This window comes from Sciurus vulgaris (genome assembly GCF_902686455.1).
Source record: "Sciurus vulgaris genome assembly, chromosome: 3".
Lineage (NCBI taxonomy): Eukaryota > Metazoa > Chordata > Mammalia > Rodentia > Sciuridae > Sciurus > Sciurus vulgaris.
In genome coordinates this window covers 82,138,108-82,154,692 of record NC_136463.1, presented here as the reverse complement: position 1 = coordinate 82,154,692, position 16,585 = coordinate 82,138,108, and the positions used below count along the sequence as shown (strand labels likewise).

The 16,585-nt window shown below is 42.1% G+C and overlaps 1 protein-coding gene across 4 annotated transcripts in view; it reads left to right on the top strand.

Moving 5' to 3' along the window:
• CFAP221 (cilia and flagella associated protein 221) overlaps positions 1-16,585 on the top strand; it is a 105,919-nt gene that overhangs the window by 10,750 nt on the left and 78,584 nt on the right. For all 4 annotated transcript variants that reach the window (XR_013762838.1, XM_079133826.1, XM_079133825.1 and 1 more), the window contains exons 4-6: positions 587-673; positions 835-933; positions 2,592-2,692. Coding sequence is in view for 3 of the 4 variants with exons in the window: in XM_079133826.1 (XP_078989952.1) it covers positions 587-673; positions 835-933; positions 2,592-2,692 (287 nt within the window). In the remaining variant the exon portion in view is untranslated. The remainder of the gene's footprint in view (positions 1-586; positions 674-834; positions 934-2,591; positions 2,693-16,585) is intronic.

Below are 16,585 nucleotides of genomic sequence, written 5' to 3'. Positions count from 1 at the left end.
AGGCCAAACCTCTGACCTAGACCTTGACCCCAGAGTCAGTGGCATATAATTAGGCAACCTGTGGGAGTTGGTGCCTGGCTTCTCTGCTCAGGTGACTTCTCAGGACCAGACTGAGTGCAGCAGAGAACTATCCAGGATTAAGGGGATGTGTAAAGGACAACACATCTCAGGGGCTGCAGGTTCTGCTACTGTTCCTGAGTGGGGGCGCAGGCACATTGTCCTATTTTATTATTAAATGGTATATGACATATTTTGAGTCTATTTATTTATTTGTTTGTTTGTTTTGGTATCAGGGATTGAACCCAGGGTGCCTTAACTGCTGAGCCATATCCCACCCCTTTTTATTTTTTTATTTTGAGACAGGGTCTCACTGAGTTGCTGAGGCTGGCTTTGAACTCACAATCTCCCTGCCTCAGCCACCCCAGCTGCTGGGATTGTAGGTGTGTGCCACCACGCCTGGCTATGTCTTTTTAAAAGTCAAAAATATATAAGTCCTCAAATCTCCTTAAACAAGATGAGGTGTAAGTAATCATAGAGATGGATCCAATAAATGAAACACTGTCCTAACTGCCCTGTCTCTCGCCAGCACCTGGTCAATGTTTCTGATGAAGACACACACGTTCATATTTTACCCCCACAAACCAAATACTTCCAGATCAGCTATGTGAAAAAGGTAAGCGCTGCGTGGTCACCTGCCCTCCCGCATTCTTCTTTGCTGGGTTGCCGTTTCCTGCCTCTCTAGCTTGCTTGGGAGGAGCATAGCACGTTGTCACCATGGTGCTACTGTCTGTGAGGTCTGGTATTTGTCCCAACAAGAGCCCACCTGCTTTCCAGGAACACCGCCTTGTCCCTGGCTTGTCCCTCATGGTCACCATTACCTTTTCTCCTGATGAGTGGCGATACTATTATGACTGCATTCGCATTCACTGTAAGGTAAGTTTCTTCAAATTGCTTTTTTGTTGGGATGGGAAGGGGTCAACATTTATATCCTCAAAAGAGGAAGAAAGAGAAATGCAGTGACCAGTCAGAGCTTTCTCAGCCTCAGGTGGGCAGTCCAACCGGCCAGGAAGGAGTGTGGCGCAGTGATGGGCACCCCAGGTGGGTGGACGTGAGCTGCTGAGAACCTGGGCAGGTCGAGGAGACACGTGCACTCCCATGGCCTGTGTAGAAACCTCGCTTACGGTGTGGGACTGGGAGGTGATAGAGACTTGAACATACTCTTGAAAGTGCTAGGCTGAAAAATTAGCACACGCCCAAGTCGTGATCATAAACCTTGGTACTGGCTGGAGTCTACATAGGCAGCCCTGGGGCCTGTGGGGAGGTGCAGCCTGGTGGCCTGACCCCCAGGTGGCTTTGTGGTTTGTTCATATGAACCTGTTCTGGGTCTTCTCATTCACCCTTTGGCCTCCAGCCAGAGCCAGCTCTGCACGTTGTCCATTCTTTTAAAACTCGCCTCCATCCTACTCTTTCTCTATACTGCAGAGAATCCTGGAGCTCGGAAAAACTCAAGGTTAAGAGCATTCTTCATGTTTCAAAAGTAAAATGGAAGAGTATGATTAGGTAGTGTTGAGTTTCCTTCTTTTTGTTTTTCCTTTTTAAGCAACATTTTTATTATTTACTATCTGTACCAAAAAGTGACTTATCTTTGGTTTTCCTTATTGAAAACAGAATGAAAATTTGCCAACTTAATTTTTATAAATTGATGACATTACCTCTTAGACTCACGTCATCATATTGCAGAGGATTTCCCAAGGTGGGAAAAAGAACCTTAGACCCAAGACACCACAAATATTTCAAGTCAAATATTTTAAATCAAGAAACACATTTCCTTAAGATTGTGACAAACCATTGCTGTTCTTTGGAGTCCCATTAAAAAAAAAAAAAAAAAAAAAAACATAACAATGAAGCCAGAATATTGTTTTCAGATGGAATATTCTGTACCCAGCAGAAGAAGAATTCCTAGAATGGGCACCTTACAAAGTGCTAGGGCACATTTTCTGCCACATATAATAATGCTAATAATAATACCTCATATTTGTGCAGTACTCCTAATTTTGAAGGTTGTCAAATGCTTTAATTCTTAGAAACACCTTTGAGGAGAGACACAATTGTCTCCATTTTGCACAGGAAGAAACAGACCTGTAGAGAGTAAAGGTCTTGCTCAAGGTCAAACATTATGCAGAACTGGAAGCAAGTCTCTGGGCCTTCTTATCAATAAATTGCTTATTATTCTGTGATGTTTAGATCAGAAAATTCTGTGCTGGTTTCTTTTTCTCTTGGGCCATCAGGGAGTGCCTTTGCTTATAATTTTTTTGAGCTAGAAGCAGACAGGTTCTTGTCATTATTTGTGTGTGAGGACATGATTATCTTTAGCTTTCTTGGTAATAATAACATCATTTCAATGAATTTCCTACACTGTTTATGGCTAAAAAAAACTCAATATTTCTTATGTTGCACTTACACACTGAGGTTTCTTAAGGAATTATTTTAGATGATAAAAAATGAAGTAGGAAATAAAGCATCTTCAAGTCTGTTTTTAACGGTTATAGTTTTCAGAATGTCAAACTTGACTTTCTTCTTGTTAATTTTAGGGGGATGACACTTTGCTTGTCCCTATCCATGCCTATCCTGTCATGAACACACTGGACTTTCCCAAGTTTATAAGTCTATCAAATGTTCTCCTTGGTAACAGGTGAGTTACGAAAAGGAACCAGCAATATGTCATACAGTTGAAAAGTTAAGAGATGCTTACACAAAGGAAAACTTAGACTTGTGTTGTTGTAGTGGAAGTTCATCTTTCTTCTACCTGAATTAGACTGAACTTTTAGTTACAAAAAGCGACAACAGACCAAACCAAAAAAAAAAAAAAAAGTCAAATTATTGTAAGAAAGAAAGGGAATGCATTGGGTCATTTAACTGAAAGGTGCAGGGGGATTTTCAGGCATGGCTGGATCTAGGGGTTTAATTTGTTTGCAGGAACCTGTCTATCCCAATGTCCTAGTTCTGTTGTCCTCTGCTTCCTTCTCAACAGGCTACCACTCATGGGGGCAAGACAGCTCCTGATCCTAGCCTGATAACAGGGGAGATTGGAGGGTCTACAGGAGTTGGGTTAGTCAGCCAGAAGCTCAGGATTGAGTCTTATTGGACCAGCTTGGATCATATGCCCAACTGTTAACCAATCTGCTTTTAGATGAAGGGAAGGCAAAAACAACAGAAATTCACTATAAGAGCCAAATTCTCCCTTCTCTTGGGAAAAATGGTTAATGATTCTACTTGTAGTTTAATTATGTCTCATTTTTTCAGTAAATACTTACTAAATACCTACTACCAAGCCTAGTGCTCTGTCTCTGAGATATAAAGAAGATGGATATGAGCTGCTGGATATTGATGTATAATGGCCATGCCAGTTGCTATAATATCAAAATGCTTCTGATACTAGTTGAAAAATAATACTGTCCTGAGTCCCCATCTTTTCACTCAGCTGGCAGCGTCTCCCCTGCCCCCCTACCTCCCAATGATTCAGCTACTAAGGAGTTAACGCCTTCGGGGGAGTGACTTGAGGACAGGGGCAGTGTCTGTAGTGCTGGGCTCCAGCCTTAGATCCACTCTGACCCGTGGCTGCTGGTGAAGTGCTGATTGGTTGATATTTGAATATCACCCAAGGTAAAAGAATGACAGTTCTGAAGGTCTCTGAGTCTAACAGAAGCGAGACCTGTCATCAGTCGATCACAGCGTGCAAAGTGCTGTGGTAGAGACACATAGGGAGCTGTGTAGGCCGGAAGAGGAAGCACTCAGCCGACTGAGGAGATACAGAAGTCCTCAGTGGTACGGGAAGTGACCTCTGGGTTATCCTAGGAGTTCCCCATTGCCTGGCGATGCAAGGATGGTTCTCCCAAGCAGGGCAAGAGCATCCCCAAAGCCATGGTGCTGCAGAGTATGGGCCACATCTTGTAGGTGATGAAGGGCCCTGAAGGGTTATGATTCATCCTGTGGTTGGTCACAAGCCTAGAGGTGGCCAAAGTCTGTGGGCTTCAGCAGGCCTGGGGGACGAGAGCAGAGACACGTGAGCTGCAGCATGGAGAAAGTACTAAGCACTGAAGGCCTGGGGAACCCATTAGAATGAGGAGCTATGGACCCCTGTGAGTGGCGGTGGACTTCTGACCAATGCACATGAGCTGTAGCGTCCTTCTTACTTTAGTACCACCTGTTGTGCTAAGTGGAATGCCAGAATTTAGCTCTTGTGGGATTCTCTTTTCTTCCCCTACCCTGCACCTTCCCAGTGGGTTTCTGATTTAGCATCTCTGTTTCCTTTTGTTTAAAACAACTCCTTAAAAATTGTTAAGTGAGGGCTGGGGTTGTGGCTCAGTGGTAGAGCACTTGCCTAGCATGTGTGTGAGGCCCTGGGTTTGATTCTCAGCACCACATATAAATATGTAAAATAAAGGCCCATTGACAAGTAAAAAAATAATTTTAAAAAATTAAGTGAATAATACATGCAAGAGTATGATAATCTGTATTCTTTAAAGGATAAAAAGAATGAATACTTATTATTAGGCATAAAACATGACCAGTAGCCTTGTAGTCACTATTTTGAAATTGTGATTCAAAATCTTATATTCCTGGAATTTACTTCAATAGTTTTGACACGTGTGTCCCTAATAATGCATTCTTTAGCTTTGCCTGTTTTTTATCTTTCTGCAAATGGAATTGTACTAAACATAAGTTCTTCAGTAACTTGCAGTTTTCATCCATTATATTTTTGTGGTTTAGCTACATACATATGCATAGCTATAGTTCACTGTGGTATAGTGTCACCTGTATGAGTCTACCACATTTTTTCCCACTCTACTGCTATAGATTATGGGTTGTTTTTCACTGTTTATTTTTTCTGTGTTGAACACTGATCTTGTATACTTTTGCACATAGCTTATGGGGCACATGTTCTGGAGTTTCTCCAGGTCATATACCTAGAAATGGAATTGCAGGTCACAGCACAGGTTCACTATAGGTGTGCAATGCCACTGTTTTCCAAAATGGTTATGTGCATTGACACACCCACTCAGTGCATGAGAATTCTCATCATTATAACATAGTTACTCTGTTGGTCAGCTTTTTATCACTGAGGCAAAATACCTGAGGAAAGCAAATTGAAGGAGGAAAGATTTTCTTTTGGCTCACAGCTTCAGAGGTTTCAGTCCGTGGTTGGTCAGCTCCACTGCTTTGGGCCTTTGAAGCATATCATGGTGGAAGGGTATGGCAGAGGATTGTTGCTCAGCTGGTGAAGCCAAGGAGCAGAGAGAGCAAGAGTCAAGAAGGTACTGGGCCAAGAAAGACCCTTCCAGGGCATACTGCAAATGACCTACCTCCTCCAAATAGACCCACTTCCTGTGTTTGCTGCCACCTCCCAATAATGCCATTAGCTACAAAGCTATCAGTAGATTAGTCTATTGATGAGGTCAGAGCCCTATGATCCGGCACTTCCCAATAGCTCATCTCTGAACATTGCTGCATTGGATCAAGCCTTTAATACGTGAACCTTTGGTGGACATTCCAGATCCAAACCACAGCAATCGCCAACAGTGAGTACGATCAGACTGTCACAATCCTGGTGACTTATATATTCTTGGCTCCATACTCTTCCATTCTCTATATATTCCCCCAAAAACTTTCTGGAAGAACTCTATCCCACTACTTCTCCATCCCTCTCACCACCCTTCCTGTCTTCACCAGCTCCTTCTCAGGTTAAATGATCTCTATAGGAATCCAAAGAACCCAAAAAGGTGAATCTCTCCTTCTAGGACCCATGTAAGACCAAACAGCTATTACCTTAAAGTGAATAAATACAGCAATTTTTTATTAAAACTAAAGTTTCAGGAAACAACTGACTTCCTAGTTCATTAATTATTCTTTCTTCTTTTTTTCCTCTCCACAAAGTACTTTTTGTTTGGGTCTTAAGCCAGGCTTATGAGTTGGAAAAATGGTTTATTAAATTGGTAAAAATAATATGACTTATAACGCAGGCGTCGTTGGTCTTGGGCTCTTAAAACAAAACTGCCCACTTCCTTGGGGCCTTCCCCAAGCTATTTTGTACATAATATTTTTCACTTGTTATCAGAATGAAAATTTCAGCTAAACAGTTTATTTGACTAAGTTACTATTTATAATGGTGTAATATTTTTAAAAAATAAAAACAAAAGATAAGAACACCACATTTTTCTTCCAACCATTCTGGCAGAAGGCAGCTGAACCCAGACTTCATGCCCTTTACATAGTGACTCTTCACCAACTTTTAACTACTCAAACCTTTCTTTGCTACATTCCATCCAAAATGTGTGGGAATAGGATGGGCAGTATTTGAAACAACTTTCGCCTACAATAGTACCTATTTATCCTTGGGGAGTGAAGGTATTGTTTGGGTGGTTCTTTATTCAGCATTCATTTCATTCATTCTCTCATCAGATGCTTGACATGGGCCAGGCACAGTATTAAGTACTCTCTTAGAGCCTTTTCTGTTACTGTAACAGAACACCTGAGACTGGGTGAGTTATAAAGAATGGAAGTTTACTCTGACTCAGACAAAGGGAGGCTGTCCAAGACATGGCACCAATATCTACTCAGCTTCTGCTCATGCCAAATGAGCAAGAGTCTGCACATGGAAGAGACAAAGCAGAAGGGGTCCCCTTGCTTTAATAACAACCCACTTTCATGGGAACTAGCCAGTCCGGCAAAAGCAAGGACTTGACATGGTGAGAATTAACCCAGTCCCACAAGAAAGACATTAATCTCTCTTAACAATCTATTCACTTCTTGAGGCCCCATCTCCCAATTCTGCCACAATCAAATTTCAGCATGAGTTTTGGAGGGGAAAAATGGTATTCCAACCATAGCAGTTACCAAGGATGCAGAGAAAATTAAGACCTGGACCATATTTAAATGGGCAGTTCCTATTAGTCTTCTGAGAAAGGATGCTTAACCAGCCTGCTTGAGGTAAATTGGGGGCAGGGGGATAGGGGCACTCAGACAAGATTTCCAGGAGGAGAACATGTCTGAGCTGACTTTGTAGGATAACCAGAATGGAGCCAGCCAAGGAAGAGAGTGGAGGAGCAGTGAAGAACAGGTGTTCCAGGCAAAGCAGTAGCATGGGCTGAGGCAGAGAGATGAAATGGCACAGCACGTTTGAGTTTATCCAGAACATTCTATGATGAGGCATGGGAGGTAGGGAAAAGGCTGAGTGAGGAGGGCTTCATAGGCTTTTCTGGGAAATGCAGGTTTAACCCTGAGGCCATCACTGAAAGGTTTAAGCAGAGAATTAGCACGGGCTTATCTGCATTTTAGAAACCTCTCTCTGATGACTCTATGCAGAGAATAGGAGGGCCAGGAGCAGGACAGGACCGCTTTGGTCAGCCAGAAGAGGATTCTGAGAGGCACTGAGAGGCTGTGTTTCCAGAGTCACACAGCCATCACGAAGCAGAGACTGAACTGGAACCAGGCAGAATTGTTTTAGTTTTAGGGGTCTGTGCTGTAAACATGACACCATATTACCTTGTCTTCTTTTCTGTTCATTTCAAATCACCCAGTCTGTGGTTTTCTTGATAGCAGCACAAAAGGCTAAGACACACTTATCTTTTTAAAAAATGTTTCATTGCCAGGTGTGGCGGGGCAATCCTATAATCCCACTGACTCAGGAGGCTAAGACAGGGGCATCACAAATTCGAGGACACCCTCAGCAACTTAGTGAGACCCTGTCTCAAAATAGAACATAAAAAAATGACTTGGGATGTTGCTCAGTGTCAAAGCGCCCCTGTCATGGTTTGTATATTAGATGTCCCCCAAGAGCTCACGTGTGAGACAAAGGTTCAGAGGAGAAATGATTGGGTTGTAAGAACCTTAACTCAATCAGCGATTTAATCCCCTGATAGGGATTGACTGAGTGGTAACTGAAGTGGTAGGGTGTGGCTCAGAAGGTCAGAATTGGGCTATGGCTTTGGGGTGTATAGATTTGTATCTGTCGAGTGGAGTCTCTCTCTGCTTCCTGATCACCGTGATGTAAGCTGCTTCCCTACACCACCCTCTCCCACCTTGATGTTCAGCCTCACCTTCATCCCCAAGGAATGGAGCTGACGGCCTGTGAACTAAGACCTCTGAAATTGTGAGCCCTCAAATAAACTTTCCTCCTCTACAGTTGTGCTGGTCAGGTCATTTAGTCACAGCAGCAAAACAACTGACTAAAACCACCCCTGTGTTCAATGCCTAGTACCAAAAAACAAAAAATTTTTGAGATATAATTCACATGTCATGAAACTTACTAATTTAAAATGTGCAATTCAATGGTTTTTAGTATATGCAACCATCACTACAAATAATTTTAGAATATTTTTGTAATCCTCCATAGAAATCTCATAACCAATCCCCATCCTCCACCCCTCAAATTTCCCAGTCCTAGGCAAGCTCTCATTTATTTTCTATTTATATGAGTTTGCCCATTCTGGACATTTTATATAAGTGGAGGTATATTATGAGGTCTTTTGTGACTTACTTCTTCCATTTAGCATGATATTTTCAAGGATCATCCAACTTGTAGTTCATCCAACTTGGATCAGTACTTCATTCCTTCTTTATTTCTAAATAATACTCCATTTCATGGGCATGCCACATTTTATTTACCCATACACCAGTAGATGGATAGTTGGGTTCTTTCCACTTTGGGACTATTATAAATACTGCTGCTATAAACATTTGTGTATGTATTTTTTATATGGATATGTTTTTCATTTCTCTTGGGTATATACCTAGCAACAGAATTGTTAGGTCATATGATAATTCTATGTTTAACATTTTGAGGAAATACCAAACCGCCTTCGAATGCAATCATTTCTACAGCCAAAGAAGAAATATTCTACATTATAAAGAAGCACTGAGTTGATGGAGAACACAAATTCAGGAAAAGGTGGATTCATAAGAGTATGTTTTTCCTCTGCACATAGAATTGATTTGGACCAAGTTATCAGAAGTCACAGAATTTGTGTTTAATATCACTAATTTTGCTGTCGTATTTTGGAGCTGCTGGCAGAGTTCTTTGGGGATGGGTGGCACTTGGCTCCATTTTCTATAAGGTCCTGAAGTAGACGAGTTTATATTCATCAACTGCAATTTCTGTGGTTGGATCTGATGGCTGTACGTTTTTCTTATTGAGATAAAATGTCATGTGGACACTTGCCAGCTACCTATAAACAACTTTGGTGGCTTCAGATCTGGTAAAATGTACTTTGACAGCCTCTATAAATAACAAACATTCCATTCCATTTTCTGTTCAACAGCTCTGAGTCAAACACAGCATGGTGGGGGGTAGAGGACTTGCAGTTCTTGTTCCCTTTTGCAGGCTGAAACTGCTTTGCAACTGAATAAGCCTCACCATGGAGGCTTGCTAAATGCACTAAAAACTCAGTATCTTAGAGTGTATTGAAGATAAAACACAATCTCACCTTTCCTATATATTAGAAGTAAACAAGAACATGCTTACATGAGATATGGAAATGTTATATCATTCCATTCCCACAGTTTTGAAAAGACTTGTGCTCACCCATCTTGCTCTCTAATTTCTACAACAGTATCTCTCGGTACTAAATAACTAGCTAAAATCTTCAGCAAATGCAGTTAATTGACCAGTTATTCCCCCATCAACCGATCTCCCCTACACCAAAGTAACTTTGGTGATCAGCTGGTTAATGTGATATAGACAAGTGCACTTGAAAGTCACCCAGGGAGGGGAGGACAGTCCAGGAAGGGACCCACTCTGAAGCTGGTTCATGGACCCCCACAGCAGGCCGACCATGCACCATCTCAGGGCAGCAGTAGCTTCTTAGGCCAGAGGGTCATATTAACAACACTCAGAGAAGGTCTCTGGCTACTCCATTCCAAAGCCAGAGTATTTTGATTCCTGGAACGTTTAAGTCACATATTTAGGAATTTACCAAAAGATGCTTTTCCTTGAACAGTGAACCTGTGGCTCATTTTAGAAAGCATGAAAATCACCAAGATCAGAATGTGATGCTGGAATTCCACTAAGTTCTCTTCCTGCCCCTGAATTTTAAACATTTGGGCCACATGGAAATGTGCAGTCTTAATTGGCACTGAGAGGGAAGACTGACGGGACAGTCTGCAGACACCAGCCCAGATGACAGCCCAGCCTGTTTTGCACTGTGCTGACTGTGAGCCTTCATGGGAGGGGACTGAGAACCAGCTGTAACTACAGTACAATGAAGGCATCGGGAGAAGACTACAACATTGATATGCAAGAGTTTTTCAAGGCCTCCCGATGTGAAGAGAAGTAATTGACATTTTTCAGTTGGTCAAGGGAAGCATGCTTCTTGCTCTTTTCATGTGTTCCAAACCCAAAGTTGATTGGAAGAGCAGCAGCAACTTATGAAGGAATGCTAACAGGGTGATGTAAGCTTATCAACACTCTATGCTTCACTTCATCTGCTACCTGGTCTGTGCAGCAGTAGTGAGCTTGTCTTCCAAAATTAGTACTTGAATAAAACCATCACTGTCACTCAACATCAGCCTGAGTTTTCTCTATATGAAAAACTCTCCCATGCTTTGTAGTTAAAATTTATTTAATATCTTTTTGCTGACCAAGTGTATTAGTCAGGGTTCTCTAGAGGAACAGAAGCAACAGGAGAGGGACTTATCAGATTGGCTAATGCAACCAGAAGCTGGACAGGCCCATGATGGCCATCTGCACAGTGGAGAGCTGGAGGAACTAGTAGCTGCTCGGTCCTGGTGGTTGATACCTTAGAACAAGAGGGAGCCACCTCAAGCTAGGACCATTGGCCTGGGAACTACCTGGAGAGTCCCTTTAGAAGAGTGAAGGAGCTGAGTCTGATGTCCTCCGTTGATCACAGCAGCAATCAAGGACCCATTCAAGAAGAACAGAGCTTGCAAGCTTGTGTCTGCAGCTGCTTCCTTGTTCTTCCAACTTTTATTCCATCCAAGCCTCCTACCTACTGGACTGTGCTTCCCACACTTAGGGAGGGTATCTGCTTCAGTTTGCTGTCCCACATGCTAGTCATTCCTAGACCTCATCAAGACAACCAGAAGCCTCTTAATCTTAAGCATCTCTTAATCCAATCAAGCTGACAATTTACCATTACACCAAGTATCCATCCAGTCAGTCATCTCCACCCAGCCTCTTTTTATGAATTTTATCAGGAAAATGAGATCATTCAATTTCTAAACTGTAGGGATCTATATTGATAATAATGAAAGGGCATAAATGCCCCCTTTCATTTAGCAGAAGTGGGTTCCAACTTGAGCTGGTCAGCAAAGGGAGTTCCATGGAATATCTGGATTAGTTTATGTTCTTTTTGTCTTCCTCACAAAATTCTAGACTTCTGACTCTTGGAGAAAGCAATGGAAAGACTGAAAACGTAAAGTGGGGAAAGCCATTCTTGACCCTATGAAAGCCTGGCTCGAGCACAGTAATGCTCTGCTTTTCTCCCTTGGACTTTGTACAAAGCTTTCAATTGGTCTGCTTGCAGAGTCTAGTGGCACAGATGTATGATTGGCATCAGGAGCAAATTAATGTATGTATTGGGAGTTAAAGGCGGAGCATTCTTGTGTAGGGTCTTCTACATATGAATTCTTGGAATGATTCATTGCATTCAGCAGCATATGCATATTTTGGCTTATATGAAAACACCAAGCTTGTAGCATGTACTAAGCAGTAAGAAGTTTGAAATTATTGTTAGGAAAAATATTCTCAGATGGATTCCCAATTCTAATACTTAAGAATATAAGATAATAAATTTCAGTATCTATCCAGCATGTTCCTGGGAAGAGCAAAGGCAAAAATTGTGGATTGTTTTTGGTTCTGGAGAGACACCACTAACTTGGGAGTGCTTTCTGGGTGCTCCTCTGCCTTGCTTAGTTTACACAGCTGTCCAATCCAGCTCCTAACACCACACAAGAAGCCATGTATGGTCACTGCTGCTGCTGCAGCATGACAAGTTTGTGATACCTCTACACACATGCACAGGCACATGTACACGCACATAGATGCACACTCACATGGTCAGTGTGCCTTTTTTTGGTACTAGAGATTGAATCTAGGGCCTTGTGATCACTCAGCCACATCCCCAGCCCTTTTTATTTTTTATTTTGAAACAGGGTCTTGCTGAATTGCTTAGGGCCTTGCTAAGTTGCTGAGGCTGACTTTGAACTTGCAATCCTCCTGCCTCAGCCTCTGGAGACACTAGGATTACAGGCATGTGCCGCCATGCCCGGCTTCAATGTACTTTCTATAATATGATCATGTAATGCTTGTCAAAATACTCAGCATAAAGTAACTAGCAACCAGTCAACAGAATTGTATAACTTCTTAAACAGCTGTTCTCCATTAAATATGTCAATTTCTCACCCAAATTCTTATGTTGCAATTTCAAAACCAAAAGTGTTTGAATTTAGTTGATTTGCTTTAAAAAATTTATTCCTTATTTCACCAAAAAGTGAGCTTTTTGTTTTAATAATTGCTGGTGGGGATCCACAAGGTCTGGTACACTGGCCGCTGAGGGTCCTGCTGGCTGCTTCAGGCCAAAGAGTATTAAAGGCCATGCTGGAAGGAAGTGTGGTTTGAATCTGGTCAGCATGTGGTTTCTTCAGTCCCCTGTTCTAAAAGAATAAGAGGCTGTTGGTAGCTTTTCTGTGTCCTCTGATCGTCCTCCAATAAATGCTATATTTTTCTCAATTAAAAAAAAAAGAAAGAAAAAAAGCAGCCGGGCTGCAGGAGGTTTTTTTGCTCTTCACATCACTTTATCTGCTTTCCCTGGAATCAGCTCCATTCTGCTGCCAGCTCGTCCTGTTCTCTGGGTTCCAGCCACAGGCCCTGCTTGCCTCTCCCAGGAGCCATCCCTGAACTTCACTCTTTACCTGCACTAGTGCACATCTGCCACCCTGGGAAGAATAAGGAGCTATTTCCTCTCAAATATTGTTTTTATTAGTACTTTTGTGTTAATATTTAAATTAAGGGAATTTTATACTGTATGATCCCAGTGATATGAAGTACCTAGAGTCATCAAATTCAAAGAGACAAAAATCAAAGGGTGGCTGCCAGAGGCTGGGGGTGGGTCGAGGAACAGGGAGTTAAGTGTTTAGTGGGGACAGTTTTGCAAGATGAAGAGAGTTTTGTGGATGGGTGGTCGTGATGGTTGCAGGACAGTGTGAATGGACTTAATACCACTGAACTACACACTTACAATTATTTCAATGGTAGTAAATTGTATTACAGTTTTTAGAGGGTGTTTTCTGTTCTATTTTTGGTGCTGGGGCTGGAACCCTTGGCCTCACACATGCTAAGCACCTTCCGAGCTACATCTCCCCCCTAAAAGGGGACTTTTCAAACAGGAACTGGCTACATATTATCTCTACAGATGACAGATATGTTGTCTGGTCCCTTCTACCTTTTTCTGAGGCTGGTTCCTTTCCAGCCCCCAGAGAAGTGCTTTCCCTTCTGTTAGCAAGGATGGAGAGGTGACCTCACTGCACTAGGTTCCCTCGTGTTTTCACTAGGGTCCTCCTTTTCCTCACCTACTGGGCAGAGTGAGGGTGAGACTGGGGCAGCTTCACCCACAGGAAGGACCAAGTAAGGGTGAAGAAAGAACTGAACCAGGGGCACGGAGGTAGCTGAAGGCCGGCCTCCCTGACACGGCCATTCCCTCACCTCCAATGTGGATCTAAACTTTGTCTAAGATGCAAGTGGTGTTTATTCTCTAAGTGCAAACGATAATTACATGCCTAATATTTGATCCTATCAACATGTAAATTTGTTTTGGTCTTTGTGTGACTATATCATTGATAATCATGGTTTGAGGTCCCAATTCCAGTGACATTGTGTCTTTGAAAAAATAATCAGCAACTTTTGGAAGTTCAAAAGAACTTAAAGTATCTGAGATAAAAGAGCATTTTTTTGGAATTTGAAATGTAATTTGCCCTCAGTTCTTTATATCTTTTCAAATTGTTGCCTGTTTGGAGGTTGGAAGTTCAATTTATCAGACAACTAACAATGTGTCTCATATCCATCTGTTTGGTTGGATATATTTTAAGTATAGCAATTTATATCTTAAGCTGAAGTGAAAATAACCTGCCAGTTCCCAGTTTCCTTCTTTCTCCCTGTATGCATGCCAAACTTCAGAGGAGATTGGTAACATTTAGGAAAAACTCTTGGAATTTGTCATTGCTGAAGTTGCTATAAGAAATTACCAGAGCCTGGGCAGCTTAAAACAACAGACATTTCTCACAAGTCTCAAAGTCCAAAACCATGGTACCAACAGGTTCTGGTGAGGTCCCTTGTCCAGTTTTTCTCACATGGCAGTGTAGGATGGTGGTGGTGGAAAGTTCTGGCCCCTTCTTCCCCTTAAAAGGACTCTAATCCTATTTGGGGCAGCCCTCCTGACCTCATCGAAACCAAATTACCTCACAAAAGCCCCATCTCAGTCATGGAAACTGGGGGTTACCATATGTATTTGGGGGACAAAAACAGTCTAGGTCTAGCAGGAGATCTTGACAATTGCTAATGAAAGGAGATGACTTCTAAAAAGCTCAACAACAACAAAACACAGAAGGATCAGTTTCAGGGAAGGCCAATAGAGAAGAGAACTATTGCAAACAATGTGATGTCATTAGCTGTCCCTGAACATTGGAGGGGCGATGCAGCATAGCAGTTAAGAGCTCAGGATCTGGAGACCTGGCTTTAAGTTCCACTTCACCATTTATTAACTGTGTGACCTTGGCCTTCCCCAGAGTTCAGTGGATGTATCCGTAGATGGGGATGACAGCATTACTTACCACGGGTGGTTAAAATGTACATAGATGTAAACATAATGGCCGGTATATCCCAGGGCTGGTACAAGGAAAAAAAAAAAACTTCAAAACTGCCAAATTAAGATAGTAAACAGAATGGAATAAAATAATCATTCTTTGAAGGATAAATGATGTGGGAAAGAGAGAATGCTGTTTGCTTCTATTTTTTTCTGTGTAATAAACCACCCCAAAAGTAGGGCTTAAAAGAACAATAATCATTGATTTTGCTATGGATCTCCAACTTGGACTTGGTTTAGCAGGGAGGGCTCTCTCTGCTCCACGTAGAGTCAGCTGCTCTACTGGAGGCTAAAAGATACGCTGCCAAAATGTCCACTCACCTGCTGGCTATTATCTGGGAGCTCAGGAGCCTTGGTTCTCACCTTGTAGGTCTGTCACAGGCCGCTTGAGCTCCCTCCTTGGGGTTCAGAGTGGGTATCCCAAGAGAAGAGGAAGGCACCAGTTTCTTAGACTTTGTCCTTAAGAAACAGGTACAGCTGGGTTCAGTGACTCACACCTGTAATCCCAATAACTTACGGAGGCTAAGCTGGAAGGATCAGGAGTTTGAGGCCCATCTCAGCAACGTAGCAAGACTCTGTCTTAAAATTAAAAGAACTGAATGTAACTCAGTGGTAGAGCACCCCAGGGATCAATCTCCAGTACCATGAACAGAAGGAAGGAGAGAATGAAGGAGGAAAGGAGGAGGGAGGGAGGGAACGAAGGAGGGACACACCATCATTTGCACAGTGCTCTATTTGTTTGATAGTGATGGAGCCCAGAATCAAAGGAAGGAGGCATAGACTCTACCTTGTAGTGAGAGAATGTCAGAGTTTGTAAATGTGTTAAAAACTGTCATGGTATGTAACCCAGCAACTTGCCCAGACTCGGGGTTGTTTCAGTAGTTTTGGGTACATTTGGAAGGGAAAGATGACACACAGATATATCACTTTTGTCCACCTCTTTTACTCTATGAATGATTTCCATATCAATGAGCAGTTGAAAAAGGAAAAGTTCCTACTAAGTTGACTTCACCCCAGAATGATTCCACTGGGCATCCTAGCTACAGGCCTCACTTGGCATGGATCCCACCAGATGCTATTGCCTGTGTTATGCTCACCTTACCCCTACATCCCTGCGGCAAGGATTCCCTTTATCTTGATGGTCTTTCCCTCAGATTCTACACAAACATAGTAACTAATTGTTAATGTATTGTGGCTCCCAAGTCAAGCCATCTTGGAAGTAGCTAGCATTCATTGTGCTTTTTGTCCCTTACCTTTCATTCTCCAGAAAAGAAGCCAGAACCTGTTACAATCAGGTAGCCTGTTCACCACACACTCTCCCGAGAGTAAGGGCTTTGAATTAGAAAGTATATTTGATTTTATGTTATCTCCAATAAGTTCACAGAGCACTCATTCTCTCAGAAAATGAGAAGGCACAAGGAAGAAATTGGTATTTATTTCATTGCGTTTACTTTCTATAAGGCAAATTTATGATCATAACATAAAAGTTTAGGGGCTGGGGTTGAGGCTCAGTGGTAGAGTGCTTGCCTAGCATGTGTGAGGTCCTGGGTTTGATTCTCAGCACCACATACAAATAAATAAATAAAGGTTCATCAACAACTAATAAAAACAAAGTAATATAAAAGTTTAGTATTTAAATGGTTTGAACCGAATTTTATTCAAAAATAAAGAAAATTCTTTAAAAGTAGTTAATGTGTTTCATACCTAGCCCT